This window comes from Salvelinus fontinalis, chromosome 24, assembly GCF_029448725.1.
Source record: "Salvelinus fontinalis isolate EN_2023a chromosome 24, ASM2944872v1, whole genome shotgun sequence".
Classification (NCBI taxonomy): Eukaryota; Metazoa; Chordata; class Actinopteri; order Salmoniformes; family Salmonidae; genus Salvelinus; species Salvelinus fontinalis.
The window spans coordinates 44,741,823-44,760,419 of record NC_074688.1 but is presented as its reverse complement, the minus strand read 5'-3'; the positions used below and the strand labels follow the sequence as shown (position 1 = coordinate 44,760,419).

At 46.0% G+C, this 18,597-nt stretch overlaps 1 protein-coding gene across 4 annotated transcripts in view; it reads left to right on the top strand.

The window, feature by feature from the left end:
- The window catches only part of nek3 (NIMA related kinase 3), a 47,510-nt gene extending 29,880 nt beyond the window's left edge, over window positions 1-17,630 (top strand). For all 4 annotated transcript variants that reach the window (XM_055880780.1, XM_055880781.1, XM_055880782.1 and 1 more), the window contains 5 exons: window positions 1,270-1,369; window positions 4,465-4,641; window positions 5,059-5,169; window positions 8,355-8,472; window positions 9,172-17,630. In XM_055880780.1, coding sequence (XP_055736755.1) covers window positions 1,270-1,369; window positions 4,465-4,641; window positions 5,059-5,169; window positions 8,355-8,472; window positions 9,172-9,238 — 573 coding nt within the window. In that variant the 3' untranslated portion in view covers window positions 9,239-17,630. The remainder of the gene's footprint in view (window positions 1-1,269; window positions 1,370-4,464; window positions 4,642-5,058; window positions 5,170-8,354; window positions 8,473-9,171) is intronic.
- The last annotated feature ends 967 nt before the right edge of the window (window positions 17,631-18,597 follow it).

Genomic DNA, 18,597 nt, shown 5'->3' with positions numbered 1-18,597 from the left:
TCTCGCTCTTTCTCTCGCTCGCTCTCTTTCTCTCTTTCTCTCGCTCTCTCTCTTTCTCTCTTTCTCTCTCTCGCTCTCTTTCTCTCTCTCGCTCTCTTTCTCTCTCTCGCTCTCTTTCTCTCTCTCGCTCTCTTTCTCTCTCTCGCTCTCTTTCTCTCTCTCTTTCTCTCTCTCTCTCTCTTTCTCTCTCTCTCTCTCTCTCTGCTTGCTCGGTCTCTTTGCTAATGATGCAAGTGTGTGTTCAGTCTTCGGTCTGTTGGGAAGTAGAATATCCTAGCCTATTCATGGCACCACCTTCGGGATACAGCGGTATCTTTGGGTCAGTCTTGCGAGCACGGGTTAGACAGCTCTATATTACAGTAGGCAACCAGTAGCCTTTTTTCGATGACCCTTTTCAGACATAATGGAATGTGAAAGTATATAGCAAGTCTGTCTGTTAGGGTAAGCTACACAACGTTTTACTTTTAAAAAACGCCGACAGGAAACCTTCTTCTCTGGAGATATGAACGGGCATTTTACTGGTCTGTAAAGACATAAGGTTTCTTGAAGAGGCACTAACGTACAGGCGACCAGAACTGTCAATCAAAACAATATGGAGCTGCTGCTGTGCGCAGGCCAATCTCTCCTAAGAAAAAAAAGTAAATTTTAAAGTTTGTTAAATACCATGACTTACCAAGACATTTAGTAGAAATAAAACACATCTAGCATACCATAAAAAAACAACACAGCAGCACATCAATCAGCGACGTGTATTATTATCAGGGTAAAGAAAATACATTGTGATCAAATGTAGAATTGACCATACTTCAGCACCGAGTGTTATTCTCCAACAGCCCAGCTGCAGTGTCTGTGAGTGGGACAGACTCCTGCAGAGGGTTGTGTGTCTGCCTGCCTGCCTGCCTGCCTGTCTGTCTGTCTGTCTGTGTGTCTGTGAGTGGGAGGTGACCCCATGACAGTCTCCTGCAGAGGGTTGTGTGCCTGCCTGCCTGCCTGCCTGCCTGTCTGCCTGTCTGCCTGTCTGCCTGCCTGCCTGCCTGTCTCTGTCTGTGTGTCTGTGTGTCTGTGAGTGGGAGGTGACCCCATGACAGTCTCCTGCAGAGGGTTGTGTGTCTGCCTGCCTGCCTGCCTGCCTGCCTGCCTGCCTGCCTGCCTGCCTGTCTCTGTCTGTGTGTCTGTGGTATGTGCCTGTGGTATGTGTCTGTGGTATGTTTCTGTGGTATGTGTCTGTGGTATGTTTCTGATTCCTTATGTTGCTTTCTGGATCTGTAGGAGTCGGAGAGGAGAACAGGGAGATGGAGGAGAGAGGAGGGGGAGAAGGTCGCCTCACTCCTGGGGCAGAAGACCCTCATGACAGGCTCTACCCTGGAGGGTAAGGAGACGATTTAAGACCCATTCAGATTTATTATTCATTTCATAGTGAGATTGAACTGCAGGGTCCTAGTGTGAAGACGAGCAGGTTTAGTAGGAAATTAAACATCATTTATCATCAATTTATAAACCTGTTATTCTTTACATACCAATGCAAATATGGTAACACTTTATTTTACGGTGTGTGTGTATATATACATATATATATATACATATATACACAAACTACTACGTATTTACTATATATTACGCGGTAGAGTGGTAATTAACAGTCGTAACCTGTGAATTACTGTGTTTCTGTGAGATTCATTTGAATTCAACTAAACATTGTAATCCATCCTGTCTCTCCATGTAGGACTAGTCCTTTAAGCCCCTCATGGTAAAAGTGTCCTTGTGTGAAAAACTCTTTTTTTTTTTTTGCCAGACACACCCCTAGATAGATACTGAAACAATGCTTGACACACCCCTAGATAGGTACTGAAACAATGCCAGACACACCCCTAGATAGGTACTGAAACAATGCCTGACACACCCCTAGATAGGTACTGAAACAATGCTTGACACACCCCTATTCAGGTACTGACACAATGCCAGACACACCCCTAGATAGATACTGAAACAATGCCTGACACACCCCTAGATAGGTACTGACACAATGCCAGACACACCCCTAGATAGGTACTGACACAATGCCAGACACACCCCTAGATTGGCACTGAAACAATGCCAGACACACCCCTAGATAGGTACTGACACAATGCCAGACACACCCCTAGATAGATACTGAAACAATGCTTGACACACCCCTATTCAGGTACTGACACAATGCCAGACACACCCCTAGATAGGCCGTCTCACTGAAACATGAGAATGTAGTGTGAAAAACAGACTTTATATATATACAGTCGTAGCCAAAAGTTTTGAGAATGCACAAATATTAATTTTCACAAAGTCTGCTGCCTCAGTTTGTATGATGGCAATTTGCATATACTCCAGAATGTTATGAAGAGTGATCAGATGAATTGCAATTCATTGCAAAGTCCCTATTTGCCATGCAAATTAACTGAATCGCCAAAAAAACATTTACACTGCATTTCAGCCCTGCCACAAAAGGACCAGCTGACATCATGTCAGTGATTCTCTCGTTAACACAGGTGTGAGTGTTGACGAGGACAAGGCTGGAGATCACTCTGTCATGCTGATTGAGTTCGAATAACAGACCGGAAGCTTCAAAAGGAGGATGGTGCTTGGAATCATTGTTCTTCCTCTGTCAACCATGGTTACCTGCAAGGAAACACGTGCCGCCATCATTGCTTTGCACAAAAAAGGCTTCACAGGCAAGGATATTGCTGCCAGTAAGATTGCACCTAAATCAACCATTTATCGGATCATCAAGAACTTCAAGGAGAGCGGTTCAATTGTGTTGAAGAAGGCTTCAGGACGCCCAAGAAAGTCCAGCAAGCACCAGGACCGTCTCCTAAAGTTGATTCAGCTTCGGGATCGGGGCACCACCAGTACAGAGCTTGCTCAGGAATGGCAGCAGGCTGAAACAGTGCATCTGCACGCAGTGAGGCGAATACTTTTGGAGGATGGCCTGGTGTCAAGAAGGGCAGCAAAGAAGCCACTTCTCTCCAGGAAAAACACCAGGGACAGACTGATAATCTGCAAAAGGTACAGGGATTGGACTGCTGAGGACTGGGGTAAAGGAATTTTTTTCTGATGAATCCCCTTTCCGGTTGTTTGGGGCATCTGGAAAAAAGCTTGTCCGGAGAAGAAAAGGTGAGTGCTACCATCAGTCCTGTGTCATGCCAACAGTAAAGCATCCTGAGACCATTCATGTGTGGGTTTGCTTCTCAGCCAAGGGAGTGGGCTCACTCACAATTTTGCCTAAGAACACAGCCATGAATAAAGAATGGTACCAACACATCCTCCGAGAGCAACTTCTCCCAACCATCCAGGAACAGTTTGGTGACGAACAATGCCTTTTCCAGCATGATGGAGCACCTTGCCATAAGGCAAAAGTGATAACTAAGTGCCTCGGGGAACATAACATCTATATTTTGGGTCCATGGCCAGGAAACTCCCCAGACCTTAATCCCATTGAGAACTTGTGGTTAGTCCTCAAGAGGCAGGTGGAAAAACAAAAACCCACAAATTCTGACAAACTCCAAGCATTGATTATGCAAGAATGGGCTGCCATCAGTCAGAGTGTGGCCCAGAAGTTAATTGACAGCATGCCAGGGGCGGATTGCAGAGGTCTTGAAAAAGAAGGGTCAATACTGCAAATATTGACTCTTTGCATCACCTTCATGTAATTGTCAATAAAAGCCTTTGACACTTATGAAATGCTTGTAATTATACTACAGTATTTCATAGTAACATCTGACAAAAATATCTAAAGACACTGAGGCAGCAGACTTTGTGAAAATTAATATTTGTGTCATTCAACAAAACTTTTGGCCACGACTGTGTGTGTGTATATATATATATATATATCTGGCCTGCTGGAGGTCATTTTGCAGGGCTCTGGCAGTGCTCCTCCTTGCACTAAGGCGGAGGTAGCGGTCCTGCTGCTGGGTTGTTGCCCTCCTACGGCCTCCTCCACGTCTCCTGATGTACTGGCCTGTCTCCTGGTAGCGCCTCCATGCTCTGGACACTACCCTGACAGACACAGCAAACCTTCTTGCCAAAGCTTGCATTGATGTGTCATCCTGGATGAGCTGCACTACCTGAGCCACTTGTGTGGGTTGTAGACTCCGTCTCATGCTACCACTAGAGTGAAAGCACCGCCAGCATTCAAAAGTGACCAAAACATCAGTCAGGAAGCATAGGAACTGAGAAGTGGTCTGTGGTCACCACCTGCAGAACCACTCCTTTATTGGGGGTGTCTTGCTAATTGCCTATAATTTCCACCTTTTGTCTATTCCATTTGCACAACAGAATGTGAAATTTATTGTCAATCAGTGTTCCTTCCTAAGTGGACAGTTTGATTTCACAGAAGTGTGATTGACTTGGAGTTACATTGTGTTGTTTAAGTGTTCCCTTTATTCTTTTGAGCAGTGTATATATAAGGAAGTTGATCATGTCTTCATACAGGTCTGGAGTCCCGTGTGGTCCCTGCTGAGGCCCCTGCTGAGTGCAGCACCAGTAGAGAGCAGCGTGGCCCTCGTAGACAGTGGGCCCCAGGCCCCTCAGACACAGCTCTACAGGTGTTGGCTAACACAGACCTCATCTCCTCTGGAAGTCTGGCAACTACAGGCCAGACACATTCAGGTATGCAGGTACTCTCACTGAGACAGGCCAGGCACACCCCTAGATAGGTACTGAAACAGTGCTTGACACACCCCTAGATAGGTACTGAAACAATGCTTGACACACCCCTAGATAGATACTGAAACAATGCCTGACACACCCCTAGATAGGTACTGAAACAGTGCTTGACACACCCCTAGATAGGTACTGAAACAATGCTTGACACACCCCTAGATAGGTACTGAAACAATGCTTGACACACCCCTAGATAGGTACTGAAACAATGCTTGACACACCCCTAGATAGGTACTGAAACAATGCTTGACACACCCCTAGATAGGTACTGAAACAATGCTTGACACACCCCTAGATAGACACTGAAACAATGCTTGACACACCCCTAGATAGACACTGAAATAATGCTTGACACACCCCTAGATAACAGAGAGCGGAAACGATGGGACAGGAGTCCACCAGAGAAGCTACTCAGATTGCTCGAGAAAGCCCAGCTCAGCACTGCTTTCAAAACCTACTCCATACACACAGAAGGTAAGTCCTGCTTAGAGGGGAATCTTTCTAGAAAACATTTACAGTGTAATTTACTTGTCTACCACATGGTTGGTCATGTGTGCTGAATCCTTATTTCTGATTGGAGGTAATCGATGATCGATGTACGACTTCCCAAGTGATGTAGATCTCTCAACAACCTATTGGTGATAGATGCAGTTTACACCACTTACATTTGCTTCCATCTCCACTGGTATGACTGACTGTAAGGTTCTACCACAGTATAAGATACGATACACTACATGACCAAAAGTATGTGGACACCTGCTCGTTGAAAATCTCATTTCAAAATCATGGACATTAATATGTAGTTGGTCCTCTCCTTTGCTGCTATAACAGCCTCCACTCTTCTGGGAAGGTTTTCCACTAGATGTTTTAACATTGCTGTGGGGGACTTGCTTCCGTTCAGCCACGAGCATTAGTGAGGTCGGGCAGTGATGTTGGGCGATTAGGCCTGGCTCGCAGTCGGCGTTCCAATTCATCCCAAATGTGTTCGATGAGGTTGAGGTCAGGGCTCTGTGCAGGCCAGTCAAGTTCTTCCACACCGATCTCGACAAAACCATTTCAATATGGACCTCGCTTTGTGCACGGGGGCATTGTCATGCTGATACAGGAAAGGGCCTTCCCCGAACTGTTGAACACAAAGTTGGAAGCACAGCTTTCATGATTTTCCAGGAGTTTCATATTATTAGTTCAGCGCAAGACGACCCTCCTCTACGGCCAAATTCAAAAACCAAGGCAGCACTGAAAATGAGAGATTTGTTTTCACATGGCTAGCGGCTAACGGCTAGCGAGTATTTTATTTTTAAAAGGTTCAGGAGGATGTAAAATGTCATCAGAAAATAAATATCTTCGCAGGCTTCATGTGATGGTTTTCCCAACAAAGACACAATCATTTTAAAGATAAATTGACCTGCCTTTGTCTGCCAGAACTGTTGAAAGGTGCGTTACCCGAGATGGTTGAAAATGTCAAGGAGCTGCAAACTGTAGCGTTAACTATTTTTCGTTTTATTTGTTTAGTGTGGCTCTTGATGAGAGGGGATGTGATTGACAGTTGTCGTAAGATACTGTGACTCCGAGCATGTACGCGAGCATGTACGCGAGCAGGTACGCGAGCAGGTACGCGAGCAGGTACGCGAGCAGGTACGCGAGGAACTGCCTTGTCTGGTACTAATAGATGCAGCAAAAGCCTTCACAGATCATTTTGAGGAGAGGAGATGTCGATTTATTAAAAACCTATTCGCTATTATAACTGACGGTGCCCCCCACCCCCCACCGCTATGGTGGGGAAACATAAAGGATTCACAAAGGTAAGATTACCTGCCCCGTGGTTAAAATGTCACTTATCATTCACCAAGAGAATCTGTGTTTCAAGATCAAACCTGTGCTGCTAATGGTCAGCGCCTCTGTTTAGCGAGCTACGGAATTCTGCCGTTTGTGAGCAATTAGATATTCAATAGGCACAATTAGTTGTAAAATGCACCCATGAAAATCATAAACGGGCACACAGATCGTCTGTCCGTAACCTGGCACACAGATCGTCTGTCCGTAACCTGGCACACAGATCGTCTGTCCGTAACCTGGCACACAGATCGTCTGTCCGTAACCTGGCACACAGATCGTCTGTCCGTAACCTGGCACACAGATCGTCTGTCCGTAACCTGGCACACAGAAGAAATGATGGGGTAAATTGGCACCCCTGGTCTAGAATGTAATTTGGTCTACCACTGCTGTTTAAAGCTACAGTGTGATGATGATGATGATGAGTTGTGCTACTATATCAACGTGACCACTGCCCTGACCCTGTTGTAGCCAAGTGATTATTAAGAGCGTTGGGCAAGTAACCCGAAAGGTTTCTGGTTTGAATCCCCGAGCAGACTAGGTGAATAATCTGCCGATGTGCCCTTGAGCAAGGCACTTAAACCCTAATTGCTCCTGTATGTCGCTCTGCTAAATGACAAAAAAATGTAATGAATATGATCAATAACTCTTGACACATGACGAGCCTGCGTGTGGTTGGTTTGATGCACGTTAACTTTAGTTAGTTCATGGAGTTGTATGGACTCCTATGGAGTCATATCTTGGCCAGGTCGCAGTTGTAAATAGGAACTTGTTCTCAACTGGCCTACCTGGTTAAATAAAGGTGAAATAAAATAAAAATTAAAGTCTAGTACACCGTGACACCACATTCCCTATAGTGCCCCGAGTGCTTGGGTACCTGCAATATTTTTCAATGTTTTTTTTGGGGGGGGGGGGGGAATTGAGCATTCCAGGATATAATATACACTGAGTGTACAAAACATTAAGAACACGTGCTATTATCCGTGATATAGACTGACCAGGTGAATCCAGGTGAAAGCTATGATCCCTTATTGATGTCACTTGTTAAATCCACTTCTATCAGTGTAGATGAAGGGGGGGTTTGGAGACAGGTTAAAGAAGGATGTTTAAGCCTTGAGACAGATGACAGATTGTCAAAAAAGATTTAAGCGCCTTTGAACGGGGTAGTACAGTAGGTGCCAGGGGCACCGGTTTGTGTCATGAACTGCAACGCTGATGGGTTTTTCACTCTCAACCGTTGTTCCTGTGTGTATCAAGTACGGTCCACCACCCAAAGGACATCCAGCCAACTTGACACAACTGTGGGAAACATTGAAGTCAACATGGACCAGCATCCCTGTGGAACGCTTTCAACACCTTGTAGAGTCCATGTCCTGATGAATTGAGGCTGTTCTGAGGTCAAAGGGCAGTTCAACTCAATATTCAGGTGTTCTTAATGTTTTGTCCACTCCGTGTACATTTACACTCATCCTGATTTAGGACTAGGCACTGATTTTATCGGGTCCAAATGTAACGGATGTGAAATGGCTAGCTAGTTAGCGGTGGTGCGCGCTAATAGCCTTTCAATCGGTGACATCACTTGCTCTGAGACATTAAGTAGTGTTGCCCCTTGCTCTGCAAGGGCCACGGCCTTTGTGGAGCGATGGGTAACGACGCTTCGTGGGTAACTGTTGTTGATGTGTGCAAGAGGGTCCCTGGTTCGCGCCCGGGTCAGGGCGAGGGGACGCCATAAAGTTAAACTGTTACACAAAGTAGGGCCCTAGAATGTAGGGAACAGGGCCTTGTCCCACACTACAGAGGGTTTAAAACATGTCCCTCTCCCCCAGGTGAAGACCCTCTGGTAGGTCCCCTGTCCCGGGGAGGAAGGGACGACACAGACGGACCGACAGCGGGACAAACCGAGGACGAAGAAAGGCTGCAACCACGCTCTGATGACGAGGATACGTGAGTCCTCCCGGAAGCCCATTGGCCAGACCAAGACATTATGTGTATCCCAAATGGAACCCTATTCCCCATATAGTGCACTACTTTTGACCAAGGCCCTATGGGCCTGTACCACTATGAAGGGAATAGGGTCTCCTTTGGGACAGAGAGAGTAGAAAGTAGTATCACCGTTAGACTATACTGCCCTAACAGGCAACAAGACAGTAACTGCTCATTTGGTCTAAAATGAGTTACTGTAATTTTTGCTACATTTAAATACATGCTTAATCATGTGGATAAGTATCCTGCCTCTATTTGTATTGGGTTTTGGAGAAAATGGGGGTCATGTTAGCCAGTAACTGCATAAAGTTACTGTGAAACCAAGGTAAATAAAAGCCATTTTTCCCTCAGTTCCACACTATGATCAGTTACTGTCTTTTTGCTTGGTAGGGCAGTATTGGTCCCTCTGATGCATTGAATGAGTTAAATAACTAATGTTTTAGTGGGATCCTATTGACCAGTCCATACCCATCTATTCTGTGAATATTATTTCTTTAATTTGGGCATGTATGTATCAGAGTAGGAGGGCTGATTTTTAGGATGAGTTGTGACCTTTTAAATAACAATGAATAAGACGACGTGGGGGGGGGGGGGGGGTCCATGAGGAGCTTGATACATACAGTGGCCTGTTTTCTAACAATTCCCATGTCCTATTCTCAGAGACTTTGAAGAGGACTGTCCCTGTGACTGGATGGATGAACTAGAGCAGATGTCTATGGACCAATGATGTTACCTAGCGGTCTGCCTACCTAGTGGTCTGCCTACCTAGCGGTCTGCCTACCTAGCGGTCTGCCTACCTAGCGGTCTGCCAAGCTAGCGGTCTGCCAAGCTAGCGGTCTGCCAAGCTAGCGGTCTGTCAAGCTAGCGGTCTGCCAAGCTAGCGGTCTGCCAAGCTAGCGGTCTGCCAAGCTAGCGGTCTGCCAAGCTAGCGGTCTGCCAAGCTAGCGGTCTGCCAAGCTAGCTATGTCCACTACAGTAGTCTACGGTGCCTTGGGAAACTTTTCAGACACCTTTGACTTATTCCACATGTTGTTACATTAAAGCTTTGTTCTAAAATTGATTAAATCGTTTTTTCCCCCTCATCAATCTTAACACAATACTCCATAATGACAAAGCAAAAACAGTTTTTTAGACATTTACATAAATATTCAGACCCTTTACTCAGTACTTTGTTGAAGCACCTTTGGCAGCGATTACAGCCTTGAGTCTTCTTGGGTATGACGCTACAATCTTGGCACACCTGTATTTGGAGAGTTTCTTCCATTCTTCTCTGCAGATCCTCTCAAGCTCTGTCAGGTTGGAGCGTCGATGCACAGCTATTTTCAGGTCTCTCCAGAGGTGTTCGATCTTGTTCAAGTCCGGGCTCTGGCTGGGCCACTCAAGGACATTCAGAGACGTGCCACTCCTGCATTGTCTTGGTTGTGTGCTTAGGGTCGTTGTCCTGTTGGAAGGTGAACCTCCGCCCCAGTCTGAGGTCCTGAGCGCTCTGGAGCAGGTTTTCATCAAGGATCTCTCTGTACTTTGCTCCGTTCATCTTTGCCTCGATCCTGACTATTCTCCCAGTCCCTGCCGCTGAAAAACATCCTCACAGCATGATGCTGCCACCACCATGCTTCACCGTAGGGATGGTGCCAGGTTCCTCCAGACGTGACGCTTGGGATTCAGGACAAAGAGTTCAATCTTGGTTTCATCAGACCAGAGAATCTTGTTTCTCATGGTCTGCGAGTCTTTAGGTGCCTTTTGGCAAACTCCAAGCAGGCTGTCATGTGCCTTTTACTGAGGAGTGGCTTCTGTCTGGCCACTCTACCATAAAGGCCTGCTTGGTGGAGTGCTGCAGAGATGGTTGTCCTTCTGGAATGTTCTCCCATCTCCACAGAGGAACTCTGGAGCTCTGTCAGAATGACCATTGGGTTCTTGGTCACCTCCCTGACCAAGGCCCTTCTCCCCAGATTGCTCAGTTTGGCCGGGCGGCCAGCTCTAGGAAGAGTCTTGGTGGTTCCAAACTTCTTCCATTTAAGAATGATGGAGGCCACTTTGTTCTTGGGGACCTTCAATGCTGCAGAAATGTTTTGGTACCCTTCCCCAGATCTGTGCCTCGACACAATCCTGTCTCGGAGCTCTACGGACAATTCCTTTTAACCTCATGGCTTGGTTTTTGCTCTGACATGCACTTGTCAACTGTGGGACCTTATATAGACAGGTGTGTGCCTTTCCAAATCATGTCCAATCAATTGAATTTACCACAGATGGACTCCAATCAAGTTGTAGAAACATCTTAAAGGATGATTAAAATAAAATTGTATTTGTCACATGCACTGAATGCAACAGGTATAGACCTTACATTGAAATGCTTTCAATGGAAACAGGATAAACCTGAGCTCAATTTTGAGTATCATAGCAAAGGGGTCTGAATACTTATGTAAATTAGGTGCTTCTGTTTGTTGTTGTTTTTATACATTTGCAAACATTTCTAAAAACCTGTTTTCACTTTTATCATTATGGGGTATTGTGATGTCATTATGGGGTATTGTGATGTCATTATGGGGTATTGTGATGTCATTATGGGGTATTGTGATGTCATTATGGGGTATTGTGTGTAGATTGATTTAAAACATTTTAGAATAAGGCTGTAACGTAACAACATGTGGAAAAAGTCAAGGGGTCCTAATAAGGCACTGTCTGTCCACTACACTAGTCTGTCCACTATGTCCACTACACTAGTATGTCCACTACACTAGTCTGTCCACTATGTCCACTACACTAGTCTGTCCACTACAACAGTCTGTCCACTACAACAGTCTGTCCACTACACTAGTCTGTCCACTACACTAGTCTGTCCACTACACTAGTCTGTCCACTACACTAGTCTGTCCACTACAGCAGTCTGTCCACTACACTAGTCTGTCCACTACAGCAGTCTGTCCACTACACTAGTCTGTCCACTATGTCCACTACACTAGTCTGTCCACTACACTAGTCTGTCCACTACACTAGTCTGTCCACTACACTAGTCTGTCCACTACAACAGTCTGTCCACTACACTAGTCTGTCCACTACACTAGTCTGTCCACTACACTAGTCTGTCCACTACACTAGTCTGTCCACTACACTAGTCTGTCCACTACAGCAGTCTGTCCACTACACTAGTCTGTCCACTACACTAGTCTGTCCACTACACTAGTCTGTCCACTACACTAGTCTGTCCACTACACTAGTCTGTCCACTACAGCAGTCTGTCCACTACACTAGTCTGTCCACTACACTAGTCTGTCCACTACACTAGTCTGTCCACTACACTAGTCTGTCCACTACACTAGTCTGTCCACTACACTAGTCTGTCCACTACAACAGTCTGTCCACTACAACAGTCTGTCCACTACACTAGTCTGTCCACTACACTAGTCTGTCCACTACACTAGTCTGTCCACTACACTAGTCTGTCCACTACACTAGTCTGTCCACTACACTAGTCTGTCCACTACACTAGTCTGTCCACTACACTAGTCTGTCCACTACACTAGTCTGTCCACTACACTAGTCTGTCCACTACACTAGTCTGTCCACTACAGCAGTCTGTCCACTACACTAGTCTGTCCACTACAGCAGTCTGTCCACTACAACAGTCTGTCCACTACACTAGTCTGTCCACTATGTCCACTACACTAGTCTGTCCACTATGTCCACTACACTAGTCTGTCCACTACACTAGTCTGTCCACTACAGCAGTCTGTCCACTACACTAGTCTGTCCACTACACTAGTCTGTCCACTACACTAGTCTGTCCACTACACTAGTCTGTCCACTACACTAGTCTGTCCACTACACTAGTCTGTCCACTACACTAGTCTGTCCACTATGTCCACTACACTAGTCTGTCCACTATGTCCACTACACTAGTCTGTCCACTACACTAGTCTGTCCACTACACTAGTCTGTCCACTACACTAGTCTGTCCACTACACTAGTCTGTCCACTACACTAGTCTGTCCACTACACTAGTCTGTCCACTACAACAGTCTGTCCACTACAACAGTCTGTCCACTACACTAGTCTGTCCACTATGTCCACTACACTAGTCTGTCCACTACACTAGTCTGTCCACTACACTAGTCTGTCCACTACAACAGTCTGTCCACTACAACAGTCTGTCCACTACAACAGTCTGTCCACTACACTAGTCTGTCCACTACACTAGTCTGTCCACTACACTAGTCTGTCCACTATGTCCACTACACTAGTCTGTCCACTACACTAGTCTGTCCACTACACTAGTCTGTCCACTACACTAGTCTGTCCACTACACTAGTCTGTCCACTACACTAGTCTGTCCACTATGTCCACTACACTAGTCTGTCCACTACACTAGTCTGTCCACTACAGCAGTCTGTCCACTACACTAGTCTGTCCACTACACTAGTCTGTCCACTATGTCCACTACACTAGTCTGTCCACTACAGCAGTATGTCCACTACACTAGTCTGTCCACTATGTCCACTACACTAGTCTGTCCACTACACTAGTCTGTCCACTACACTAGTCTGTCCACTACACTAGTCTGTCCACTACAACAGTCTGTCCACTACACTAGTCTGTCCACTACAGCAGTCTGTCCACTACACTAGTCTGTCCACTACACTAGTCTGTCCACTACACTAGTCTGTCCACTACACTAGTCTGTCCACTACACTAGTCTGTCCACTACACTAGTCTGTCCACTACACTAGTCTGTCCACTACACTAGTCTGTCCACTACAGCAGTCTGTCCACTACAGCAGTCTGTCCACTACACTAGTCTGTCCACTATGTCCACTACACTAGTCTGTCCACTACACTAGTCTGTCCACTACACTAGTCTGTCCACTACACTAGTCTGTCCACTACACTAGTCTGTCCACTACAGCAGTCTGTCCACTACAACAGTCTGTCCACTATGTCCACTACACTAGTCTGTCCACTACACTAGTCTGTCCACTACAGCAGTCTGTCCACTACACTAGTCTGTCCACTACAGCAGTCTGTCCACTACAGCAGTCTGTCCACTACAGCAGTCTGTCCACTACAGCAGTCTGTCCACTACACTAGTCTGTCCACTATGTCCACTACACTAGTCTGTCCACTACACTAGTCTGTCCACTACAACAGTCTGTCCACTACAACAGTCTGTCCACTACAACAGTCTGTCCACTACACTAGTCTGTCCACTACACTAGTCTGTCCACTACACTAGTCTGTCCACTACACTAGTCTGTCCACTACACTAGTCTGTCCACTACAGCAGTCTGTCCACTACACTAGTCTGTCCACTACAGCAGTCTGTCCACTACACTAGTCTGTCCACTATGTCCACTACACTAGTCTGTCCACTACACTAGTCTGTCCACTACACTAGTCTGTCCACTACAGCAGTCTGTCCACTACACTAGTCTGTCCACTACACTAGTCTGTCCACTACACTAGTCTGTCCACTACACTAGTCTGTCCACTACACTAGTCTGTCCACTACAACAGTCTGTCCACTACAACAGTCTGTCCACTACACTAGTCTGTCCACTACACTAGTCTGTCCACTACACTAGTCTGTCCACTACACTAGTCTGTCCACTACACTAGTCTGTCCACTACACTAGTCTGTCCACTACAGCAGTCTGTCCACTACACTAGTCTGTCCACTACAGCAGTCTGTCCACTACACTAGTCTGTCCACTATGTCCACTACACTAGTCTGTCCACTACACTAGTCTGTCCACTACACTAGTCTGTCCACTACACTAGTCTGTCCACTACAACAGTCTGTCCACTACAACAGTCTGTCCACTACAACAGTCTGTCCACTACACTAGTCTGTCCACTACACTAGTCTGTCCACTACAGCAGTCTGTCCACTACACTAGTCTGTCCACTACACTAGTCTGTCCACTACACTAGTCTGTCCACTACACTAGTCTGTCCACTACACTAGTCTGTCCACTACACTAGTCTGTCCACTACACTAGTCTGTCCACTACACTAGTCTGTCCACTACACTAGTCTGTCCACTACACTAGGCTGTCCACTACACTAGGCTGTCCACTACACTAGGCTATGTCCATACTGTATATCTTACGATCCAGATCAGGGCTCTCCAACCCTGGTCCCTCTTGTAGGTTTTTTCTCCAACTCCAGCTTATCAACCAGTTAATCATTAGATTCGGGGGGGTTCGATAACCTACAGGACAGTATTTCTCCAGGAACAGGGTTGGAGAGACCTGATCCAGGTAGTAAAAAAGTATGAGTAGTCATATAAAGATAAATATCCCCAGAGTAGTCAGTCACACTTCAACACTACACGCTGTCACACTACACGCTGTCACAATACACGCTGTCACAATACAGGCTGCCACACTACACGCTGCCACAATACACGCTGCCACAATACAGGCTGCCACACTACACGCTGCCACAATACAGGCTGCCACACTACACGCTGCCACAATACACACCGTCACAATACACGCTGTCACAATACACGCTGTCACAATACACGCTGTCACAATACACGCTGTCACACTACACGCTGTCACACTACACGCTGTCACACTACACGCTGTCACACTACACGCTGTCACAATACACACCGTCACAATACACGCTGCCACACTACACGCTGTCACACTACACGCTGTCACAATACACGCTGTCACACTACACGCTGCCACAATACACACCGTCACAATACACGCTGTCACAATACACGCTGTCACAATACACGCTGTCACAATACACGCTGCCACACTACACGCTGTCACAATACACGCTGCCACAATACAGGCTGCCACAATACACGCTGTCACAATACACGCTGTCACACTACACGCTGCCACAATACACGCTGTCACAATACACGCTGTCACACTACACGCTGCCACAATACACGCTGTCACAATACACGCTGTCACAATACACGCTGCCACACTACACGCTGCCACACTACACGCTGTCACAATACACGCTGTCACAATACAGGCTGCCACACTACACGCTGCCACAATACACGCTGTCACACTACACGCTGTCACACTACACGCTGTCACAATACACGCTGTCACACTACACGCTGTCACACTACACGCTGTCACACTACACGCTGTCACACTACACGCTGCCACACTACACGCTGTCACAATACACGCTGTCACACTACACGCTGTCACAATACACACCGTCACAATACACGCTGTCACACTACACGCTGTCACAATACACGCTGTCACAATACACGCAGATTGCATTCCATCTTATCTATTACATATGAATGACTAAATGACAGCACTTTATAAATACAACTGAAACGAGTCACCAAACTTTCCTTTAACTTTTTTTCCTGTGGGGATGTTCATGTGATTTCCATAAAGATGATTTACATTACAATGGAGTCCTTCAGCATTCACTCCTTTCCAGAGCGACTTACAATCAATCGGTCTGTTAAAACTACAGTAGATAAATCAACTAGCACGATCACTGTACAAGAGAAACACCCAGCTGTCTGCATAATCAATACTAGTAAGTGTAAAGGCAAAGATAAGTAAATATCAACATTACGTGTGTGTTTCATTCAGAAAGACCCTTTTTATTACGGTTATTGTCAGATTATCCGTTTTGTCAGTCATTCGTTGTGTAATGTAGGCTGAATACTGAATAGCCGCGTAGAATTTACAGTGCAGTTCTGTTATGAACTTTACTCATTCCTGATCACCAGGGTCATATTCATTGGTGCACACAGTACTGAAACGTTTTACAACTGAAACAAGTGTTTTTTTTATGGGACAAGTTCAGTTAGTCCCTCCCTGTTTCAGCCCTTCAGGTAGTCCCTCCCTGTTTCAGCCCTTCAGGTAGCCCCTCCCTGTTTCAGCCCTTCAGGTAGCCCCTCCCTGTTTCAGCCCTTCAGGTAGCCCCTCCCTGTTTCAGCCCTTCAGGTAGCCCCTCCCTGTTTCAGCCCTTCAGGTAGCCCCTCCCTGTTTCAGCCCTTCAGGTAGCCCCTCCCTGTTTCAGCCCTTCAGGTAGTCCCTCCCTGTTTCAGCCCTTCAGTTAGTCCCTCCCTGTTTCAGCCCTTCAGGTAGTCCCTCCCTGTTTCAGCCCTTCAGGTAGCCCCTCCCTGTTTCAGCCCTTCAGGTAGCCCCTCCCTGTTTCAGCCCTTCAGGTAGTCCTTCCCTGTTTCAGCCCTTCAGGTAGTCCCTCCCTGTTTCAGCCCTTCAGTTAGTCCCTCCCTGTTTCAGCCCTTCAGGTAGTCCCTCCCTGTTTCAGCCCTTCAGGTAGTCCCTCCCTGTTTCAGCCCTTCGGGTAGTCCCTCCCTGTTTCAGCCCTTCGGGTAGCCCCTCCCAGTTTCAGCCCTTCGGGTAGCCCCTCCCTGTCTCAGCCCTTCAGGTAGTCCCTCTCTGTTTCAGCCCTTCAGGTAGCCCCTCCCTGTTTCATCCCTTCAGGTAGTCCCTCCCTGTTTCAGCCCTTCGGGTAGCCCCTCCCAGTTTCAGCCCTTCGGGTAGCCCCTCCCTGTCTCAGCCCTTCAGGTAGTCCCTCTCTGTTTCAGCCCTTCAGGTAGCCCCTCCCTGTTTCATCCCTTCAGGTAGTCCCTCTCTGTTTCAGTCCATTTCTTCTGTTTGGTGCCTGGTGAATATGACTCAGGTGAGATGAGGGGTGGACCTATGAGGGATGGATAGCAGTATTCATTCATCACTAGTTCCTATACTGTACACTGAGCAGTACTACGTACCACTCCTGGGATTCCCCTCACATGTACTGTTTCCATATTTATTGCACTGTTTACGTTTTGAAATCATGGATATGAATTACTTCAATGGGAACCAGTCATTGTTTTTTGACTGTATGAGGAACAACTTTGATACCGTTCATATTTTAACTAAATGTCTTTATTAAGAAAGTATTCCACTGAGGAAAATATAAATGTAAAAATGTGTTGAAATGTGTTGAAGAGTAATGATGATAACAGGTGAAAGAGCTTTACCTAATTGAGTGATCTCTGCTTAGCTTTTCAGATGAATCAGAGAGCTGTTTTGTCTTAATATTTAAATAAATGTTAACTTAACAATGTATGATTTATTACAGAAAATAAAGACCGTTGTGATGTCTCTCATTTAGACCTATAGTACCTTAGCCCGAGTGTCAGTTTGCGATCAGTCCAGCTCATCGCCACGCCAACTAGTCTTGCCTTGACAACCTTTTTCTACTGTTAAATCCTTTTTTTATTTTTTTTAAATAGTAAACTTAACGTGAAGGAAGCCTTTTTCTTTATGAACACACAGACAGAAACACACATCATGGGAGACATTGGAAATGTATTCAATGAGATTCCAGAAACCAGTCTTTTAAATCTTAAATGAGATCTAACTCAATGGGAGCACTTAATACAACTAGTAGTCACCACAAAAAGACGTTTAGTTAAAACTTCACATCTATTTCCTGTGGGCATATCAATGTCATTTCCATAAAAAATCATTTACATTACAATTTAGTGGTCTTCTGTAGCTCAGCTGGTACAGCATGGAGCTTGTAACGCCAGGGTGGTGGGTTTGATACCCAGGACCGCCCATTCATAAAAGTGTATAAATGCACGACTGTAAGTCGCTTTGGATAAAAGCTTGTTGCCAACAGCAGGTGTTAAATATCACTGATCAAATCAAAATGTGCCTACGTATATTTGTAAACAACAACTGGTGCACGAAATCTAAGAAAGTCTCAAGGTTTTGCTCACCTGAGGTAGAGTATCTCATGATAAGCTGTAGACCACACTATTTACCAAGATATTTACAAAAATAGTTTATTTTTCGTAGCTGTCTATATACCACAGCAGACCGATGCTGGCACTCAATGAGCTGTATACCACCATAAGCAAACAGGAAAACGCTTATCCAGAGGCGGCGCTCCTAGTGGCCGGGGACTTTAATGCAGGGAAACTTAAATCCGTTTGGCCTAATCTCTATCAGCATGTTAAATGTGCAACCAGAGGGGAAAAAAACTCTAGACCACCTTTGCTCCACACACAGAGATGCGTACAAAGCTCTCCCTCGCCCTCCATTTGGAAAATCTGACCATCAT